The following is a 19734-nucleotide window of genomic DNA, read 5'->3' as shown; positions in this document are numbered from 1 at the left end:
ATGTTTCTGTAGACCTCTACCTTGTATCTAAGTCATTAATAGGCAAACTACATAACTTTTCTCAAGTTAAGAGTATAAAAAAGCGACATGTGGTCGTAATGCGACATTGTGTTATGTTGTCTAAATGTCATAATTTAGCTTTTTTTTTAAATGCATTGTAAGAAATCCCAGCAGGGAAAGGAATTGCTTTTTTAATGACCTGTCTCCCTTGTCATCTGTTTTAAATGTACTGTATAAAACAGTCACAGGTTAGGCCATGTAGAATACCTTGACATTCCATTAGTCCATCCACTAACACCGTGTGCCAATTGTGTTTTTTCATTGGGATTTTATTATGGCAGAATTTCCAGGGTCACTAAATCAGTATTGAAGAAGCCACATCATTTAGCAGACACACAAAGGACCGGTGTAGTTAAGTGTCCTCTAATTTATAATGACCTCAATTCTAAAGGGTTTCAATTAATTGATGCATGATTTAATAGCCACTTTTATTGAGGTAGCTTTGGCGGCCTTCTACTGTAGTAAATCTGTCGTGACTGGAATGTTAGGAAATATTTGGTCGTAGGTGTGGCCTTCCCTGCGTTCTGAATCGCATACTCTTTCTATTTTCCACTCTAAATACCACATCCGACGATACAAATAATCTAGTTAGGATGCAGTATGCATACTATTGGGACATGCTTTTACTTATTTATTTCATCATAACATTGCGCCTTGATCTTGCCTCTTGCTTTTATATCCGTCGCATCTCTGCTTGTTTTCATATGGAGGCTCCGTTGATGTGACGTCACTTCAGGTTCCCACTGGATTGTGGGTCAGAATCGCCCAAATAGGATGTAGCTTTCAAAACTAAAAATCTTAGCCGGACTTCCGGTTATGGCGTTGAGCTAGAAAGTCGCACTTCGTGAGTCTCTGACAAGTGAATCATAAACGGCAACTAAGGCGGAGAAAGCAAACCAAAATGGGAAAAAAACTAAAATTCAACAAGACAAAAAACTGAAAATCAGTTTAATGCTGAAATACCAACAACAAGGTCGACGCTAGCTAGCAACGAGCATTGGGCTAATGAGGACGAGGAGGCTGCTAGACCGCCAGCGGATAATGGCAACACCAAGATGACTGACACAGCCGCAGTCTCCGATGAAGAGTCTCCACATGACATTCATCCCCAACAGCCAGATCCTATACTTGCGGCCATGAATTCACTAAAGGCAGAAAGTTTAGAGCGACATCGTGAAGTCCTTGACGGTATAGCACACATCAGAACCGATCTGGATACAATCAGAGCACGGTTAACCACAGCTGAAACCCGCATAGGTGACACGGAAGATACAGCAGCGCAGCTTACAGCCAAGATGACGGAATTGGAAACGCAAGTAAAGTTTCTTAATGAGAAGAACGAGGACCTCAAGAATCGCTCACGTCGCTCCAATCTCCGTCTCATCGGCCTCCCAGAAAGCGCAGAAGGCAGGGATGCAGAAGCCTTCCTGGAGAAGTGGCTCCCCGACATCCTTGGTGCTGAGAATTTCCCTACGGCGGTGCGGATTGAACGGGCTCATCGTATCCCCAGCTTCCCCATCGGTCCAGCAAAATCCATTCGCTCTGCCCCCTTTCCCAGGCCGTTAATCATGAAGTTTTTAAACTTCAAGGATAAAGTTTGTGTGATGACGGTGGCGCAAGCAAAGGGGAAAGTTATGTACGAAAACAGGCAAGTGAAGTTTTTTTCCGACTTCTCCGCTGAAGTGCAACGTCAGAGGAAAGCCTATGACGCGGTGAAACAGAGGCTCCGCTCGGAGGGAATCCAGTACGGTTTGCAGTTCCCTGCTAAACTCCGCATCACACACGGTGGAAAGAACTATACATTTCTGTCGCCTCAAGATGTACATGTCTTCCTCCAGAAACATATCAGGAGCGGCCATCCAGAAGAGGTTGAATAAGTGAGTTATGCCATATGCGCCGTGTGCCATACGGTAATACAGTGCGTATTTGCAGATGTTAAAGTGCTGCATTTATTGAAACGTTTGAGTAGCTTTCGATGGTAGACTTTATATCCATGATGACTGAAATCCCCCTCTCTTGAGTTGTGAGCATGGACTTTTAGATTATTTCATCATTAGACAGCACATGCAAATATAATATACTTTGGGTGGTAATCTTGACATTATATACTTTAAAATGATCTGATCATTTGTGCAGTGCATAGTTTTCTGTTTGTTTCTTCCATCTACCTTTAAATTGTCTCAAGCAACAATATTAAGAGACAGAAACATAAGCTATTATTTACACCTAGTTTGTGTTTAATGATTATTAATCCGAGTCAACCTGAGCAAATCAACATTTACAACTTTAGTTTCATAAGAATTCCTGTATATTCAAAGGGTCTTTAAATTACGTAGACTAATAGTCAGAGATAAAACGTAAACGAGTTAGATTTATTTCCGTTGCTCCTCTTTGCAGGATCAACAAAAGCCAAGGAAGTTGGTGTAATAATTTAGTTTTGACTGTAGGATAGAAGGCAGTCGTTAGGTGGATGACACAGTTGTTAACTGTGGTTGTTTTGCAGGTTCTAGCAAATTGTTATATGTCGATGTTGCTTTTTGTGTTTGTTTTGTCTTTGTTTGTTTGTTTTTCTTTTTGGTTTTCTCTCAATTTGTCTTATGGTTATTTTGACCTGACTTTACCATACTAAATAGTAGAAAGTATGTGATTCGGAATGCAGGGATAGTCTCTGTTATACCTGGACAATCTCCCAGGAAGCAGTCCACCGTCTCCAGCCACTCCCCTCTGCACTCTGAGCCCCCGTAGGACGGCCCGTTACACTCCCTGGTCCTCTGGGTGGTCCCGTTAGAGCAGGAGGCCGAGCACGAGCTCCAGCTGGACCACTCATTCCACAGTCCATCCACTGCACATGGATCAAACAGGCACATAGACAAGAGAGCACACACACTGCTAGTTATCTGATGTATTTTGGGTTAGGGCCAGACACCTAACAACATATAAACGAATCCTTCTGTAATAACCTTCAGAATAGTGATCTAAGTGCTTTAGAGGTTGAAATAATGGTTGTTCAAGACGGTTGTATAGTATATACTGTATATCTGTATATATATATATATATATATATATATAGAGAGAGAGAGAGAGAGAGAGAGATGCTTAGGGGACAAGGTTTAGTAAAAAAAAGCAGATATGCACTGAACAATTGTTTTGTGTATTGTCTTAGGGAAGAGTCCTGTCTCTTGTTCGTTCCCCTTTTTTTGTAACTTAAGTTATCATTTGTATGGTGATTAGAATGGTCCTTACCTGGACAGACAGCTATGTTGCAGAATTTGGTCTGCTTCTCTGGGCCGTCACAGGCGTCTCCCCCAAACTGCGGGGGGGCACAAGTCCTGGTCCGGGACCTGTAACCTCGGCCACAGGTGGACGAACACAAACTCCACGGTGACCACTCATCCCACGCGCCGTGCACTGCAATCAGAGCAGCTAGGGTATGATTTATAGACGGACAGACACACCAAGACAATTTCACTCACACTACAAACTGTAGTGATGTAAAGGTGGGGTAAGCATATCTTGAGAATGTTTGTTGACACAATACATTTTTCTTCAAATCCGTGAATATCTCCACACAATTTGCTTATTGTCCGTACTGTGAGTGCGCTAAAAAAAACCTGGTGTTAATGCACAGACTAGGCTCTGTAAATGGCTATGTTTACATGCTACGGTGGGCCTCCTTTGTTTACATGCCCTTTGTTTACTTACCAGTTCACAGAGCCTGGGCTGTGTATTAACACCAGATTCTTTTCAGCACACTCACACACACAGTGACAGGTAGCGGATCGTGAGGAGATATTCACTGATTTGACAAAAAGGGATTTTGAGAACAACCACTATTCTGTTTGACTTTACCTGGATCGTCTACACAGTGATAATATGGCTAAATGACTTCTAAGTTTAGGAGTCTCCCTGCCTGTCTGCATGAAGAAGGCCTGAAGAACACCATCAGATCTGTCAATTTTGCAGGAATCATCTAAACATCAGGTGAAGGCCTCTCTGTGAGGTGAAGTGCCCTGAGGAGGGGAGTCAGGTGGTGTGTGTGCAGTATGGGTGAGGCAGGGTCCTGGAGAGAGCTGTGCCAGAGCAGGGGGATGTGGAGCAGTATGGAGCAGTGGAGGAGTTTGGGGGGAGGGTGGGCAGCTTACCTGGACAGACTGCAGAGTTGTTGCAGGGCCTCTGCTCCCTCAGTGGCCCACTACACTGGGTGCTGTAGGAGGAGGACACACAGAAACGAGTGCGACTCTGCCAGCCCTCCCCACACGTGGCAGAACACACACTCCACGCCGACCACTCCTCCCCTGAAGCTGAGTCTACTAAGGAGGCAGGGCGGGTAGGATACAGGGAGGGTATACAGGGAGAAAAAAGGAGAAAAAAGGAAAGGAGAGGGCCAGAACTAATTACCATGCAGGATGTAGCCTGTGTTGGCCAACAGAAGAAAGGGATGTGGTGTGGATAAAGGGGTGGATTCTAGTGGGGCCACATTTCAAGGGACCGCCTCCTACAAAGGACGAATATCTCCAAATTGAATGAATGAGTCTGATTCATTCTACAGTGTCCTTCAAATGGTCCTGATCATTAAGAACCACTTTTGCAGACATGCTTGTTGGTATTTGATGGACCTCAGATTTCCGAACCATTGTGCACAGAACAAACCCTGGAAATCCAGACTCGGCGCTAGCAAGTTTTAATCTGCTCTGAAGCCTACTCTGGGGACGGCCCACTGGAGCTCATTATCTATGTGGGAAAATGTGGAACTCCCAATCAAATAGTGCTATCTGCTATGGACAGGCCTGAGCCCTATGTATGAGGCTCTGGGAAGGACGTAACCGGATGACGACAGTGCTGCGTGTGCGCTGTTGAAGTTGTGATGGTAAACAACAAAGATGGCTGCAGGTACATTGTTTGAAACGGGTTTGGCCTCGACATTTGGACTTTTCTTTTTCTTTAATAAATAATAAAATAAATAAACAGACGATGGCACTCAAATCTTTCATTAGCAAGAAGGATGAATTTGTTCTTTTGCCGACCGACCACGGCAAAAGTTTAATTTACCAGTTAGCCCCGACGTTCGCTAAACGAACGGGGCTTAATACGTCACCTTGTTCATTGCTCTGTTTGCTTTTAGTGCTATCCAATTGCATGCAGTGGTATTTGAAATGCACGCGTCGGTGCCGCCCCTTGAAGGTCTATTGATCTACATCGTTCTAGATGTGGGTCTGGATTTCCAGGTCACACGGAACATGAAACAAGGCCTACATCCTCTGCAGACCAGCATATCTATTGTATGTACATTGTATCCTTCAAAGGAGGCAGACCCTGAAATACAGCCCGGATTCTGATCAGCTATATTTATTCATTTGTAGGGATCTGATGTCATACCCTCTGCATTGTCTTCAGGGAGAAGTCAATGCCACTGGCTTAGGATATGTCAGTCCTCTTTGTTATGACCATGACTGACCATATGACGCGTCAGCTGGCCAATAAGTGAACATTATCCGGTCACGGCTTGGGGGAGCAGGGAGAACTTAAGAACTTAAAAAGGATGTGGGGAACTGATTGGCAAATAAAGTGATACTTCACACATAACAAATATTTTGTATCACACCTGCATTCCCTGTAGGCTCAAACAAGATTGTACTTTGCCTCTCATTGAAGAGCATGGGCTGCAGACAGCTTAGATTTAGAATGGTTAGGATGGATTCCAAATCCAGGTTGCCATGTTTGTTATCTTCACACAGCACAGAGATGTTCAGTAAACTTGTGCTCAGTAACTGTATATGGCAACCCAGAGCTGGAGTAGTCAGTAAGGCCTAATATTTTTGACATGTTTCTATATCTTTCAGCCTACAGAGGATTGCGTGCTTGCTGCTCCTGATTTTGTGTAGAGCATTACTTTAATCGAGAGCAGGAGGAGGGGGGTTCCATTTGATACAGTGTTTTACAGACAGGGCACAGTTACTGTTCTGCGCTGTGACCTCACATCAAATACAATTTCACTATGTTCAGTCAGGGTTCATGTTGGAATTAGTCCATTTCAGACAAAGGCACTACTTTGGGAGATTTTGATAGATGTTCTACCTTTATAAGTGAGATCTAATCCCTACTTTGTGTCTGTATTTGTATGTAGGTACATGTATATATTGTTAAGTGTTGTGGTCACCCAAGCTTCCACAGTGACTGATGCATGGGCTCCCTCTGCGTCCCGTTGTCTTACCTGTCTGAGGGCTCTGCTGTCCGCTGCGGGTCTTGTCTACGTCCTCACGCTTGCGGCTGTCCACCGAGCGAAGTGATTGGCTGCGAGAGAGATGGCCACCTTTGCCTAAAGGGTGAGGCAAGGCCGGGGGGGTTAGCAACCAGAGCTCCTCCTTAATCAATGGCTTAATATTTGGGACACAACCGTGACGTGATTGGTCACCCAGAAAAAGCATCAGCCAAACTTGGGACTTTTGTTGTGCTGTTGGTATTAAATGTGCTGTAAAATGTAATGCAGTGATAAGTTTATGTTTTGTCAGTTGTCTGTATGTAACAGTGTTCCTCTGGATTTTCAAGGACCTATTTTAGAATGACTTCATGGAGAAAAAAAACACATTAACACATGTACAGTAATAAGTTATTTATATACAGTTTATTTGTCAGACAGAAACCAAACTGAGTTCTGTCAAATGAAGAAGGCTTTATAGCAATGGAACAATTCAGTGAAAGCAACAAGCTTTGCGGCGAAAAGCTTCTAATATTTTTCTCAGTTATTGATTTTCTGTGTCCTTTAGCCATTTGTGAGTGTAATGATTTTGACGGACTGCTGTGCATGCCTGGTCTTGAAAACGTTTGACCATGTCGTTGTTATTATTTTTCATCGATCAAAGTCCCCTTTCCAACATGCACTCCTTAAAGTCCAAACACTGACTTTATATAGACCATGGACACACAGGCAGATGGACATGATGTAAGAAAGGAACCATAGAAGAAAGCTGTAAACACACACTTTGCACTTACACACCACACGCTCAAATGTAACAACACAGCTTACAATGGCACTCATTGGCAGACATTGATGTGTTGAAAGACAAACACACACACAAACACACACACACACAAACAGACACAGAATTGTTCAGCTCACCGGTGCAGGGCTGTGAGTTGCAGGGCCGGCCCTCCTCCAACACCCCCTCACACAGGTAGGCCTCCTCCAGAGGGGACTGGCAGCTCCGGGTGCGCGTTTGAATCCCACCTCCACATTGGCTGCTGCACTGTGCCCACTGGCCCCACCCGCTCCAGCCACCTGCGCACACACACACACACACACACACACACACACACAGTCAGTGGTGTTTATTTAGAAAGCACTGCATTAAAGTGAACCCCTTGATCAGAGATTGTTAAGATATGGACTGAAAGTAAATCTTTATTTTACTGTTATATGTTCGTATTTATCAAAGTGATATGAACTCTCCAGGCGAGCAGAGGTTGCATGAAAGTGCTGGGGCCAAACGTAGAGAAAGGAGGAGGAGATATGAAGCGTTTCTCCCCTTGATCGGCATGGGGGAATGTGTGGAGTCCCTAGGGGACGAGATGGAGGGGCTGTGAGGGCTGATGAGGACACAGCGGGCGGACATGGACAGCGGAGCATCCTGTGTTCTACTGAGACATGGCTGCACACAGACATAGCCTGGCCTCAGACAACACACTGTGCGGGCAGACAGAGGCTGCAGACAGAGTGGGAGGAAGAAAGGCAAAGGAACAGCTGTGTTGGTGAAATATAGATGATCACCCTACTGTGAAAAGAACACGTCTGGAGCCTGGACATTGAGTGCCCTTATGTCTGTCTGCTGTCTGTCTATCTATCTATCTATCTATCTATCTATCTATCTATCTATCTATCTATCTATCTATCTATCTATCTATCTATCTATCTATCTATCTATCTATCTATCTATCTATCTATCTATCTATCTATCTATCTATCCACATCTTTAAACACTATATGTATCTATTTATAGGTCTTTGTTCTCTCTTTTTTTTTAATTTTTTTTTTTAACCTTTATTTATACAGGTAAATCCCATTGAGACCGAAGACTCTTTTGCAAGGGAGACCTGTTTTCCTTTCCCACGTTACCATTCACACACACATTCATACACCGATAGCAGGCTAACTATCGACATGCACGCGAGGCAAGGTGGGTGAAGTGTCTTGCCCAAGGACACACCAACCATGACACAGGTGGCAGGGCAGAGATCGAACCTCCAACCCTTTGATCATCAGCCGACCCGCTCTACCAACTGAGCCACAGTCGCCCCAAAATTTCACAGTTGCCGAAGTGTAACATCTGTGTGAACCAACATTTGTATAGATTCAGCTAGAAACCCTAGCTTTATTTACTGGCAGGGCCGCCCATAAGGGGTAGAAAGTGGGAAAGCTTTCTAGGGCCCAGAGAGAGATTTTATTTATTTTTTAGCAGATTACCTAATTTAGCCAACCTTTATTATGAACGCTATATTCGCAAGAGAACTTTCTATAAAAGAAAACATTGTATTCATTGTTACTTGGGTAAAATATATCACATTTTATATTGAAAAACTAAAAGTATCATGGGTCGTTTTTTCCCCCTCAAAACCGTTACATGCATTGATGATGAGCAAGCTAACCTAGCAAGCTCAGTGATGCCAGGACCTGGACATAAATCAGGCTACCAGAAAAGAAAGGAAAAAAAGGGAACTTTCAAGGGCTTTAGACCCCCGGAAAATTCCTTAATATCAGTATTTCTGCCAGCAGAAGTGTATTTTAAATTCAGAGATACTGTGATATTTCATCAAGTTTTGAGGTGTCTTTGAAATTATTCTGTATATTTTATCTATTATTTTCTAAGAAAATTTGAAAATTACATATTTAGCCTTTAAATGAAGGTGGCAGATGGTTGTTATACTGATGAGGAAAGCTTCTGGTAGCAGTGCTATCATGGTAAACCCCCCCTCCCCCCTACAGCATTGGTGTGTCTAAAAGCTTACATTACAGGAAATGTTACAGTAAATGTGCCAAAAAGCAGATGCAGAGATCTTGCAAGAGCAGAAAATTTCCGCTCGCGCGCTGCTCGCGCTCGCATCGTCGGTGTCTCTGCCCACTATTATTTCCAGCGGGCTGGACCTTTTCAGGGGCCCGGTCATTTGTCTGGGCAGGCCTGTTTACTGGTCCAGTCCAGTTTACATCATAAGGTTTTAACTAAACACAATTTAGCAAACAGATGTGTCATAGCTCCCCCAATGCAGCGATATACAGACATGATACAGCCTATGACACATCACAGGGTTGAGGCGTGGACCTTTGTGATAACAGGGCTGTCAATCATGACTGCATGAATGACGAAAACAAGATATCAGAATGCCACTGGAGCCATGATGTGTACCCTCTCTCCGCCATGAACGAGAATTCACAGCATTTATCATACTAGTGCAGTGCCCATAGGAAGCAGGTCTGCTGTGTGTGTCCCGCTCAGGCCCCCAGGACTGTGCCTTCTCCGAGCAACCAGCATGGACATGTGGCCAACCCATTAGTATTGCATGGTGAGGGGTGGAGCTTATTTTCATACGGCCCGTAGGCAGATTTCCCTGTCCACACAGTACAAGCGGCGAACAAGATTGTGTCTCTGCAAAATTTTTCTGGATATCAATCATAGGCTCATACTTATCTTTAGACCATATACTATTAAAACTGAAGTTTTCTCATTTCAAAACGCCACCTCAAGCGTTTTATTAGCCCAACGGCTTTTAACGGCTTTCAGTTTGTTTTCGCCAGGCTAGATGCTACAGAACGAGAATGATTCTACTCCCGCCTCCAGTCCGCTACGCTTGCCGCCCTCTTTCTTGATAGGTCCATAATGCAGCTACGTCGATGCTACGTCATGCTTTGGGCCGTATGGAATTTCCGGATTATACTTCCTTGTTGCTTCTCTGCGCCTATGAGCAGCTTTCATAGGAATGAATGGGCGCCATGTTTCAATACGGTGTCCATTTCTTTATATGTCCATGGTCCCGCTCATCACTCATTTCAAGCTTTGGTCGCAGCAGCCAATCAAATCAGAGGGAGGCGGGGTTTAGCCGGAGACTACTTCATGCCGCTTCATGCCTGTCGTTACATTGCCTTCAGTGTGTGCATGTATTCGCCTCCAGCATGATATAAATATGATAACTTCTACATATTTGGTCCAAAACTTCATAATCAATCAAGGATGCACACTTTCGTGCCGTGCGCAAGCAATATCCGGAAGCTCAGGCCGATCTGACTAACAGTGAGAGAGATATGCGAGTCATAGACAGACACACACACACACACACACACACACACACACACACACACACACACACACACACACACACACACACAGAAAGACAGACGTTTCTTGCTTTATAGATAGATAGATAGATAGATAGATAGATAGATAGATAGATAGATAGATAGATAGATAGATAGATAGATAGATAGATAGATAGATAGATAGATAGATAGATAGATAGATAGATAGATAGATAGATAGATAGATAGATAGATAGATAGATAGAATGCTTCCCGTCCATGACCATATTTTCCAGCAATCCCCTGAAATAAAATAGATCAACCGAACAGGAAAGGTGGAGCTTATAAACCTACTGTCTGATCAGTAGGCTTCTAAGTCTGTCTGTATGTTTAAGTGTAAACGTCTATATGGGGAGGGTAAGGGTTAGCAGCACTATGATAAATGAGCACAATCAACACAGTCACATACAATTCTCATTCACCAGAATCAGCATCCAACTAATATTTAATACAAGATCAGGGACAAGAATATGAAAGTAAAAATTGAGTACAGTAAAAAAGTACGTGAATAAACCGGGACAGATCAAATGATTGAACCTGGACGAAAAAATCTAACTTTACAACAAAATCATTGACCAGCATAACTATTCTTTCTGTCCATCAACATTCCTTTGAATTCTCACAGTAAGTTCTGTCAGCGTCAGGTGCATTTGAACATTGTTCCAGGCAGAAGGGGCAGCGTGTTTAGAGGATTCCTTTTCCTAATGCAGTTTCAGCCCTTACATTATTTTTTTTGGGATTTTTATGCTTTCTTGATAGTGTAGCGACAGAGTTGAAATGGGGCAGAGAGGGGAGTGACATGCAGAGAACAACCCAGGAATCGAACCCAGGTCCGCTGCTGGCCGAGGCAGCGGTCCCCCCACAAAAAACATGTGGGGGGACGCCCTACCAACTGAGCTAAGGGCGCCCCCAGCCCTTACATTCTTAAAAGATCCTAAGAGCGCAAACGATATTGAATTCTGTGTGCGGACATTTAAAAAAAAAAAAACATACATAAGAACGGACCAGCCCAAGGAGACCATTTTAAATTAAAAAAAACAATCAGTGTGAAAGTCTGCGTGCAGAGAGAGATGGACATTTTGCAGTGGCATACAGGGAACAATGGTGGACAAGATTCCCACAGCCAGTAATAAATCACAGTGGTAGACGTGACCCAGTACCTAAAGACCAATGTCTTTAGGTACTGGTCAGGTGCATTCATGAAGTCACCATAGTCAAACAAAGGTGAACAAGTCGCAGTGAACAATTGTTTCCTGGCCTGCAGAGAGAAGCATGGTTGAATTAAAAAATAAATAAACCTTTACAATTTCTCATCAATAATAAAACCTAGGAACTTGTATGAGTTGACCTTTTGTATTTGGACCCTGTGAGTTGTAAAAAGCGTTGGCAGATTTGTTGGTAGCTCTTTACCGTATGAGAAAAGCATTCATTTAGTTTTATCTGCATTTTAAAACCAATGTCAGTTTTGTTAACTGTGACTGTAAATCAGAAGTTTGTTCCACTAAACGAGATGAACAATAACTGGGCGTAAGCCTGGTCTTAACTAAGCCCGGTCTTAAAGCTAGGGTGGGTAACTCTTTCACAGTAATAGTTGGCAAAAATGTCATATTAGCCATTCAGCTATATGTAGGTGAAGTGGTCTGTGAATATCTACTCATCACTTTGCTCTCCCCTGCCTCTGTGTGCCGCCCACAAAAATTGCCACCGCTCATGTATACTTAGACCAATCAGAGCGAGGCTCCGATTCTCCGTTCTTATTGGCTGTTGGGACTGTCCATTCACTTTGGCACTGACGTTGTTGGTGTAGAGCGTGTCAGGGAGGGACCAGAGAGAACACAAGTGGAGCGGTTGAGGTATTTGGATTCAAATCTCTATCCCAACTCCTATTTTCCTAATCATATACCCCAGCTTTAACTAAGCCTGGTCGTAACAGTTATATACTATAATATAAAAATACATATATATATATATACACACCGGTTGCACCTGTGGGCTGGACGTTCTTTTCACTAAGGGACAGGGACAGGCTTAAAGTCAAAATTCTAAGCTCTTTCTATTGCAATAACATCCAATCCATGCAGCTGGACAATGGCACTGATTTTTCAATGTTGTGAAAACAAAGCCAAGGTATGAGATAATATGAGTAGGCCTATTAAATGCACACGGACCGGAATTGTGTGCCGTATGCACGTTACCCTTTAATAAGCCTCTCTCTCTCTCTCTCTCTTACTCAAGGTAAAGGAAACATCAGACTGATGAAGTAGGCTTATACAGGTGTCTGCCTACGTTCTGCAGCCATCACTGTGTCCAATTAATGCCACAGCACATCAGGCTAACGGTTGATCCAGAGAGGCGACCCCTTCGCCTGCAGCTCCGCATGGATCCCTTTCTAGAAGACTCAGCTGTTGGTATAATGCTCCACCACAGAAGTAACTTCATGCACTGTGGCATTAATTGCAGACGGTGATAGCTGTCAGGCAGCACGTAGGCATGCAACTGTAGAGCCTTTACCAATACAACCAGTGTGTCTCAATGGGACTTTTTGTTCACGTTTTTTTTTTGTTCGGGCAGAAACGTTGGCGGTGCACCTGGATCAAGGGTTTGTGCGCTGGAAGAGAGGACGGTGTGCACAGGGGAGAAGAACAAGGCTGATGGTTATTCTGGACATGCCGCTGTAGGCTATGATCCACCCTGGTTTGACTGTCTGCTCTATTCTATTCCCATGCTTTGTCTGGATGACAAAGGCTATGGAAACAAAACGTATGTCAACAAAAATGACGCACCTCCTCCTGTGATCACATGTGGAGCCGGAGGTGTGTGAGCATGCAACGATCCGTTGTAAATAAAATAAAATAGATAAGCCTACAGAAATATGTAAAAAGTAAAGTGGCGGTCAGTGTGTCCTTGTTCTCGCTGCATATTCCCATCAGTTTTCTTATTTCTGAATCACTGACATTTCCTTTCCTTTTCTTCTCATTTCCTCCATCATCTCGGATGTCCAGTAGCAACAAAATAACGTGTCGTCACGAGGTATCCTAGTAACACCAGTGATGTCCATGAAACATTCACGTAGCTGCGCATGGCTCAGATCGGGCGTATAAGAACAGGCTTAAAGGTGAAGTAAGCAATTTATTTATGTTAATATAAGTGTTAAATTGCTCTTTATTCATACAGTGATCACTTATATAGTGTGCGCGTTTCATAAAGCCGATCTCTCGGTCACTTGCTCTGCATGTAATCGGCAAATAAACGTTTGGGGATCCCACTACTAATAACCAATCAAAAGAGAGAACGCTACAAACCGGCACCTGTCTCACTGCCGGTGCATGTGCAGAGTGACAGATGGGTGAATGTGTATGCGCCTACAATGGCGGAGCAGGTAAAAATCCTCTCCAATGTCTGCTTTGATGGTTTTTATCATGTTTTATCACAATTACGGATCTGAGATAATGCTAGATAACTCGCTGCTTGAAGACCGCAGTGCATTAATGTGGTGATGTAGGGACGAGGGAGGGGACTGCTAACTGCAGTAACTGACAGGAAGTTAGCTAAAAGAACCATTCCGCTTACTGAACCTTTACGTCTGGTTGGTGCAACTGGTGTTAAGTCCATTCTTAACTTAGCCCTACAAAGCAGTTAGGACCAGGCTAAGTTAATAAGACCAGTTGGTGCAACCGGCCACAGTGCTTCAATCATATCATTAACAACTGTTTGATTATTGTTGGATTGCTGAAAGGTATAAGAGAGTAAAGTTCCAGGTCTAACTGAATTGTATTAATATGTTGATAGTATCTACTATTATAAGTGGGTCAGGTAGGCTAATCATATATGACATTCTACTCTAATATACTGTATATTGTGTATATATTCTATTGTTAATAAACTCATATAATCAGTTGCTTACAAAAAGAGAGTTTCGACTTGATAATTACTTATTTTGTGACAAAAACAATGTGGATATCTGTAGCTGCATTGCATTGAGCCCCCTAATCTATACGGTGTGCATTTTGATTGTCTGTACTTCATGTACAATATTTAGCTGTCTTAACTTTTTCTTCATTTTCTGCCATAGTACATGGCCAACTCTATAGGATAGGATAAACATATTTGATGTCCAGAAATGCACAAACAGGCAATTTGTGTGTGCTGCTAATGCTATCTATCCCCTTTCTTTGTGGAGATGTTTTCCTTGAACATGGCGCTGTTGTTGGATGCCACTGTTGTTGTGAAATTCTCTGTTTGGCCATTGTGATTTAATGCAGTCCTTTACGATGTGTGCTGATAAGAGGAAGAGTGGCTAAAAGCTGCCAAATCTCTCTCTCTCTCTCTCTCTCTCTCCCTCTCTCTCTGTGTGTTCTGCATGCTCATGAATGTTTAATCAGACAGACAGATGCCTTTCAGGCCCCACGGGCAACGACAAATATGTATTAATCTGCATGAATAGAATATGAAGTTGGCCAACATCCAGACACACACGTTTTTAATTACTCGCAAATCATTTTCCTTTGGGGTGAGGGAGGGAAGGAGGGAGGGAGGGATGGATGGTGGGCACTGTGGAGGGCTCTTTATTTAGCCGAAAAAGTCAGACATGCACACACACACACACACACACACACACACACACAGACACACACACACACACACACACACACATTCACAATGCCTGTACAGCTGTGTGTGGTAATCGCACCATGTCAGCTTGATGAGTCAACTATTCCCTTTGCCTTCAGAAAATGAAATTAGCAGGCGCCTGTGAATGTGTGTGTGTGTGTATGTGTGTGTGTGTGTGTGTGTGTGTGTGTTGTCAGCGATCTTGAGTGAGTGGTGAGTGTGTGTGGCCCAGGAGTTTACCTATGGCTGTGAAATGTGATTTGCTCATGTTTCTGTGTCCACACTCGATCACACTCATAACCAGTCCAGAACAGGGGAGGGATGCATCTGCTGCAAGAACAACCCCTACAAACACATTAACACACAGCGACCTATTGGGATGCTAATATGGTCATTCCAACTCCCAGCAAGCTGCTGTCAGTTAGTGAGACTCAACAATAACTTAACATCAGCGGCCACACTCAGGGCAAGGCACAAAGAGCTATACTGCGTTGTGGTAATCCCTTTGTGCACACAGTTATGGCAACCAGGATGTAAGGCAAGGCTAGTTTATTTGTATAGCACATGTCAGACACAGGGCCACTCAAGGTGCTTTACAGGAGCAAGATTAAAATACATCAAGTACAGAGTACACATTAGAAAAGTGAATGAAAAACATGGATAGAAATAAAACATTTAAATAAAAATTAAAATTAAATGTTAAAAGGGAAACAGAAAAGTCTTCAGACTTGATTTAAAAGAGCTGAGTGTTGCAGCAGACCTCAAGTCTTCCGGGAGTTTGTTCCAGATATTGGGTGCATACAAATGTAATAGACCGCTGCTGTAAACAGTGCTTGTCCGTCTTTTAGCTGTTGACCCCTGACCCCGATGAAGTAAAAGAGTCACCCTGCGTTCGAAATCACATACCTTTTCTTCATACTATACTACAAACTAAAGCATGCTGGTTTCCATGCTGCAAAATGCAATTGGATGTATTAGAGCATCCTTGTATTTTGGGCATACTGCATTTGACATGCATGTATTGGTACATCCTCAATCTTTTTCTGGCATACTTAAAGCCACTACGAGTAACATGGCACGTTGGCGTCCCCTTTGGACAAAAGCGGTAGTATTTTTACGACGCCCGCTGTCGCAAAGCTGTTTTCTAGCTCGTGCCAGGCGTGCGAGTGTGAACTGAGAAGGGCGCAATATAATGCATGTCCGTGTGTTGAAAGTGTGAGGACTCTTTTCGGCTCCGTGAGAGTGGTTTTGACACTGCATCAACTAATGCCAGTCAGTGCTACACACACCTGATTGCAATGAGTTGATGCAGCAGCGTCACCTAACTACTCTCTCTCACGGAGCTGAAAGATTACGTGTCCTCACAGAAAGCGAATGAACGAGAGACGGCAGTTAGTATGGATCACGATGAGGTAATGTGTTTGTGTTGTTGATGTAAATAGTGACTATTTCAGATAATGGTTATCTGATGATGGTGAAGCAAAGCAAACTTTGTTAGTACCAACCGCTCATTCATTTAGGAGTAAACACTGCAGTCTAGTTTCGCTCTCGTGAAATTGTATACACGTTGGCAACGCCCTCGTCCCGCCCGTAGCCTATATCACTCTCCCTTTTAGCTTTTCTTCATTGCATTCTCTTTTTTTTCTTTGATGGTTCAGCCCCGTTATCAGTCATTATGACGACAAATAACTGTCTCAAACAAGGCTCCCGCTCCCCTTCCCTCACCTGGAGGGATAGGCTTCTCAAATCGCATTGCTGCTCCACACTGAAATCTGCGACCAATACGGATATGTGACCATAGAGCCTGCACGAGCGAACCGAAAATTGGACTGGGTGTGCGACCAGACCAAAAGCAGTAATAAAAACTTCCTTTGCACTGATGGTCTCGTTTGCTGTTAAAGGTAATTTATGATTATCAGAGGAAACATGAGGCTGTTTAAAAGATATTTAAATGTTACTCGTAGCCGCTTTAATAGTACGATAGTATGAGTACCGGAACACAGGGTCAGTGTCATTGTCTAAAGTATTGATCTACTAAGATCCAAATACAGACATGTGATCAACTAAGATTAAATGCTCAAATGACAACGGGTGCAAACATGTTAGAGCAAGAAGATCTAAATGGTTTAGGGCCAAAATACATTACTGATCTGCTGATACATTATGAACCGTCCAGAGCCCTTAGGTCGTCTGGGACAGGTCTACTTACAGTCCCCAGAGTTAGGACTAAACAAGGAGAAGCAGCTTTTAGTTTGTATGCACCAAATCTCTGGAACAAACTCCCAGAAAACTTGAGGTCTGCTGCAACTCTCAGCTCTTTTAAATCAAGTCTGAAGACTTTTCTGTTTCCATTTTAACCTGTCATTTTTAAATGTTCTATTTCTATTAATTCGCTTTTATAATGTATTCTAATCTTGCCCCTGTAAAGCACTTTGAATGGCCTTGTGTTTGAATTGTGCTATATAAATAAACTTGCCTTGCCTTCAATGTCACCTTTTCTTTAGTTCTGAGGATCAGACTGGAACATTATGGGCCGGTTTCACAGACAAGGCTTAAGCCTAGTCAGAGACTGAAATGCCGGTTTGAGCTGGATTAATTCAAAGCTACTTGCACAGACTCAGTTTAAAATAGTCCTAGATTAAAGCTATTCTGGATTAAACAAAGCCAATTGCAAGACGGACGACTAGAGCTACTCTAGGTCTAAATTAGAGCTTAAATGAATCCTCCAAGGCAGGTTTAACTTCAGTTTAGTGGTGTTTGTGAGAGAGCATGGACTATTTGGAATAACTAAATGAAGACCAACTCCCACTGCAGAGGCCAGCCAGGAGAGTACTTGTGGATAGGTCTTATCCAAAACATTGATTTGATGGATTTACATTTCGAGACCGCTTTCAATATGGAAAATGCACTGGAAATAACAACTTTGCTTGAGCTTATTAGATGGATGCATTTAAATTGAAGATGTATTCAGTATAATAACATGAGTGTCTAAAACAATTCTGTTTTCAAATGTGGCTGTTGTGATTTAAAATACTGACACACATGAATAACAAAATGACAAAACACAACATGAACACCTTTTATTTTCTACTTATATCTTCACTGTGATTAGTAATCACAATTGTCTCAGTACTGTATCTTGTTTGAATCATAGCTCTCTCTTCCAACTTCATGTCATACAGTTTACACTCTCTGGACTTTCTTTCCACCTCTGTCCCCAGAACCCATACTGAGTTTGGGAAGAGGGCTTTCATGTACTCTGCTCCCTCCGCCTGGAACACTATTCAAAAAACACTCAAATTGCAGGAACTCATCACTATGAACGATTTTAAAACTCGACTCACATGTTTTTTAATGGCAAATTTTGGGGTGTGTCAATGTTTCACTGAATAGTATTTTATAATTTCCTCAAAATTGTTCTTCTTCTTCACCCACTGGAATATATTTGTCTGTGTTTTCTCATGTCTGTGTTTTCTTCTTATGTTTGTCTTATATTTCATTCATTCTAGCCGCTGCCATTTTGGCCAGGCCTTGCTCGGAAAAGAGGTCATTTGACCTCAAGCAATTTTGCCTGGTAAAATAAATGTTAAATAATGTCCAGAGTCTATCAGTGCAGATATCATTAAATATAATGTCAAAATTATAAATGAGAAAGTTCTGAAATACCTATAATAATGAAGATAACCTGAATTAGTGTATTGTTCTCTTAGTAAAATTTTCATTAATTGAATTTGTTGCAAAAACCAATGTTGTACCAACCAATATCTGATTAGTAATATTATGAGTAATTACCAATAATAATATTATCCAATCTTCAATAGTGTAAACCATTTCAATGTGAATAAAATACCTCTTTTTCCCCTGCTACTGTTGTTTTGGGGGAACAAAAGTGAGCCATACGCAGCAACAATAACCTTCAGCTGCTCTGCCTCAATCATTCTGGGTTCATTGTGAACAAATATGCTTTATGAATACTGAGGAAGATTAACTGCAGTTAAGAGCAAAGGACAAAAATGCTTCTGTCAAACACACAGGCTTCGGCTTTGGAGAGGTGAGAGAGAGACAGATAGAGAGAGAGAGAGAGAGAGAGAGAGAGAGAGAGAGAGAGAGAATGAAAAAGCGGGAGTGGGTCCATTTACAGATAAGATTCATTCTTCTGCGCCGAGGAAAAAAAAGACATAATGACAAAACTGGGACTTTTTTCTTCCTTTTCTGCCCAATAATCAGAGTGAGGGAGGAGGAGGAACACAGTGTTTTTTTTCTCTCTCTCTTTCTCTCTGCAAGGGCATTTCATTATGCTCTCAATTATTCAGAGGGGGCTTTAGTCAGAACAGCCCATGCTAGCACGACTAGCTGCAAGAGCCCCAAGTCACCTCAATACTAATCCTTAAACTCATCCTTTCTCCTTCACCTCCTAAAAATCCCTCCTGCTTTACTTTGACCTTCAGCTTTTCTCCCAAATCCACACACTCTCTCACACACACACACACACACACACACACACACACACACACACACACACACACACACACACACACACACACACACACACACACTTCCATTACTCTGTGTGAGCATGGCACAGCTTTGCAGTTCACTGGGTGCATGCATGTGTTTTGTGTGGTGTGGAGCGGTCTAGAATGAACTTCGTGAAAGTCACCTTGCCCAGCTATTTGGAGAGGTGGGATGGTTAGATGGGCATCTCTTCTTACAGCCCCCAA

General features: G+C 42.8%; 1 protein-coding gene across 1 annotated transcript in view; it reads right to left on the bottom strand.

The window, feature by feature from the left end:
- adgrb1a (adhesion G protein-coupled receptor B1a) overlaps window positions 1-19734 on the bottom strand; it is a gene marked incomplete at both ends in the record, with an annotated part of 145802 nt that overhangs the window by 84582 nt on the left and 41486 nt on the right. Inside the window, 5 exons of the mRNA XM_080038830.1 lie at window positions 2738-2902; window positions 3304-3483; window positions 4203-4370; window positions 6272-6376; window positions 7178-7336. Coding sequence (XP_079894956.1) covers window positions 2738-2902; window positions 3304-3483; window positions 4203-4370; window positions 6272-6376; window positions 7178-7336 — 777 coding nt within the window. The remainder of the gene's footprint in view (window positions 1-2737; window positions 2903-3303; window positions 3484-4202; window positions 4371-6271; window positions 6377-7177; window positions 7337-19734) is intronic.

The sequence above is a fragment of the Ammodytes marinus genome (assembly GCF_949987685.1).
Source record: "Ammodytes marinus genome assembly, chromosome: 13".
Taxonomy (NCBI): Eukaryota; Metazoa; Chordata; class Actinopteri; order Uranoscopiformes; family Ammodytidae; genus Ammodytes; species Ammodytes marinus.
The sequence above is the reverse complement of the archived record's forward strand: the minus strand, read 5'-3'. Positions and strand labels throughout refer to the sequence as shown.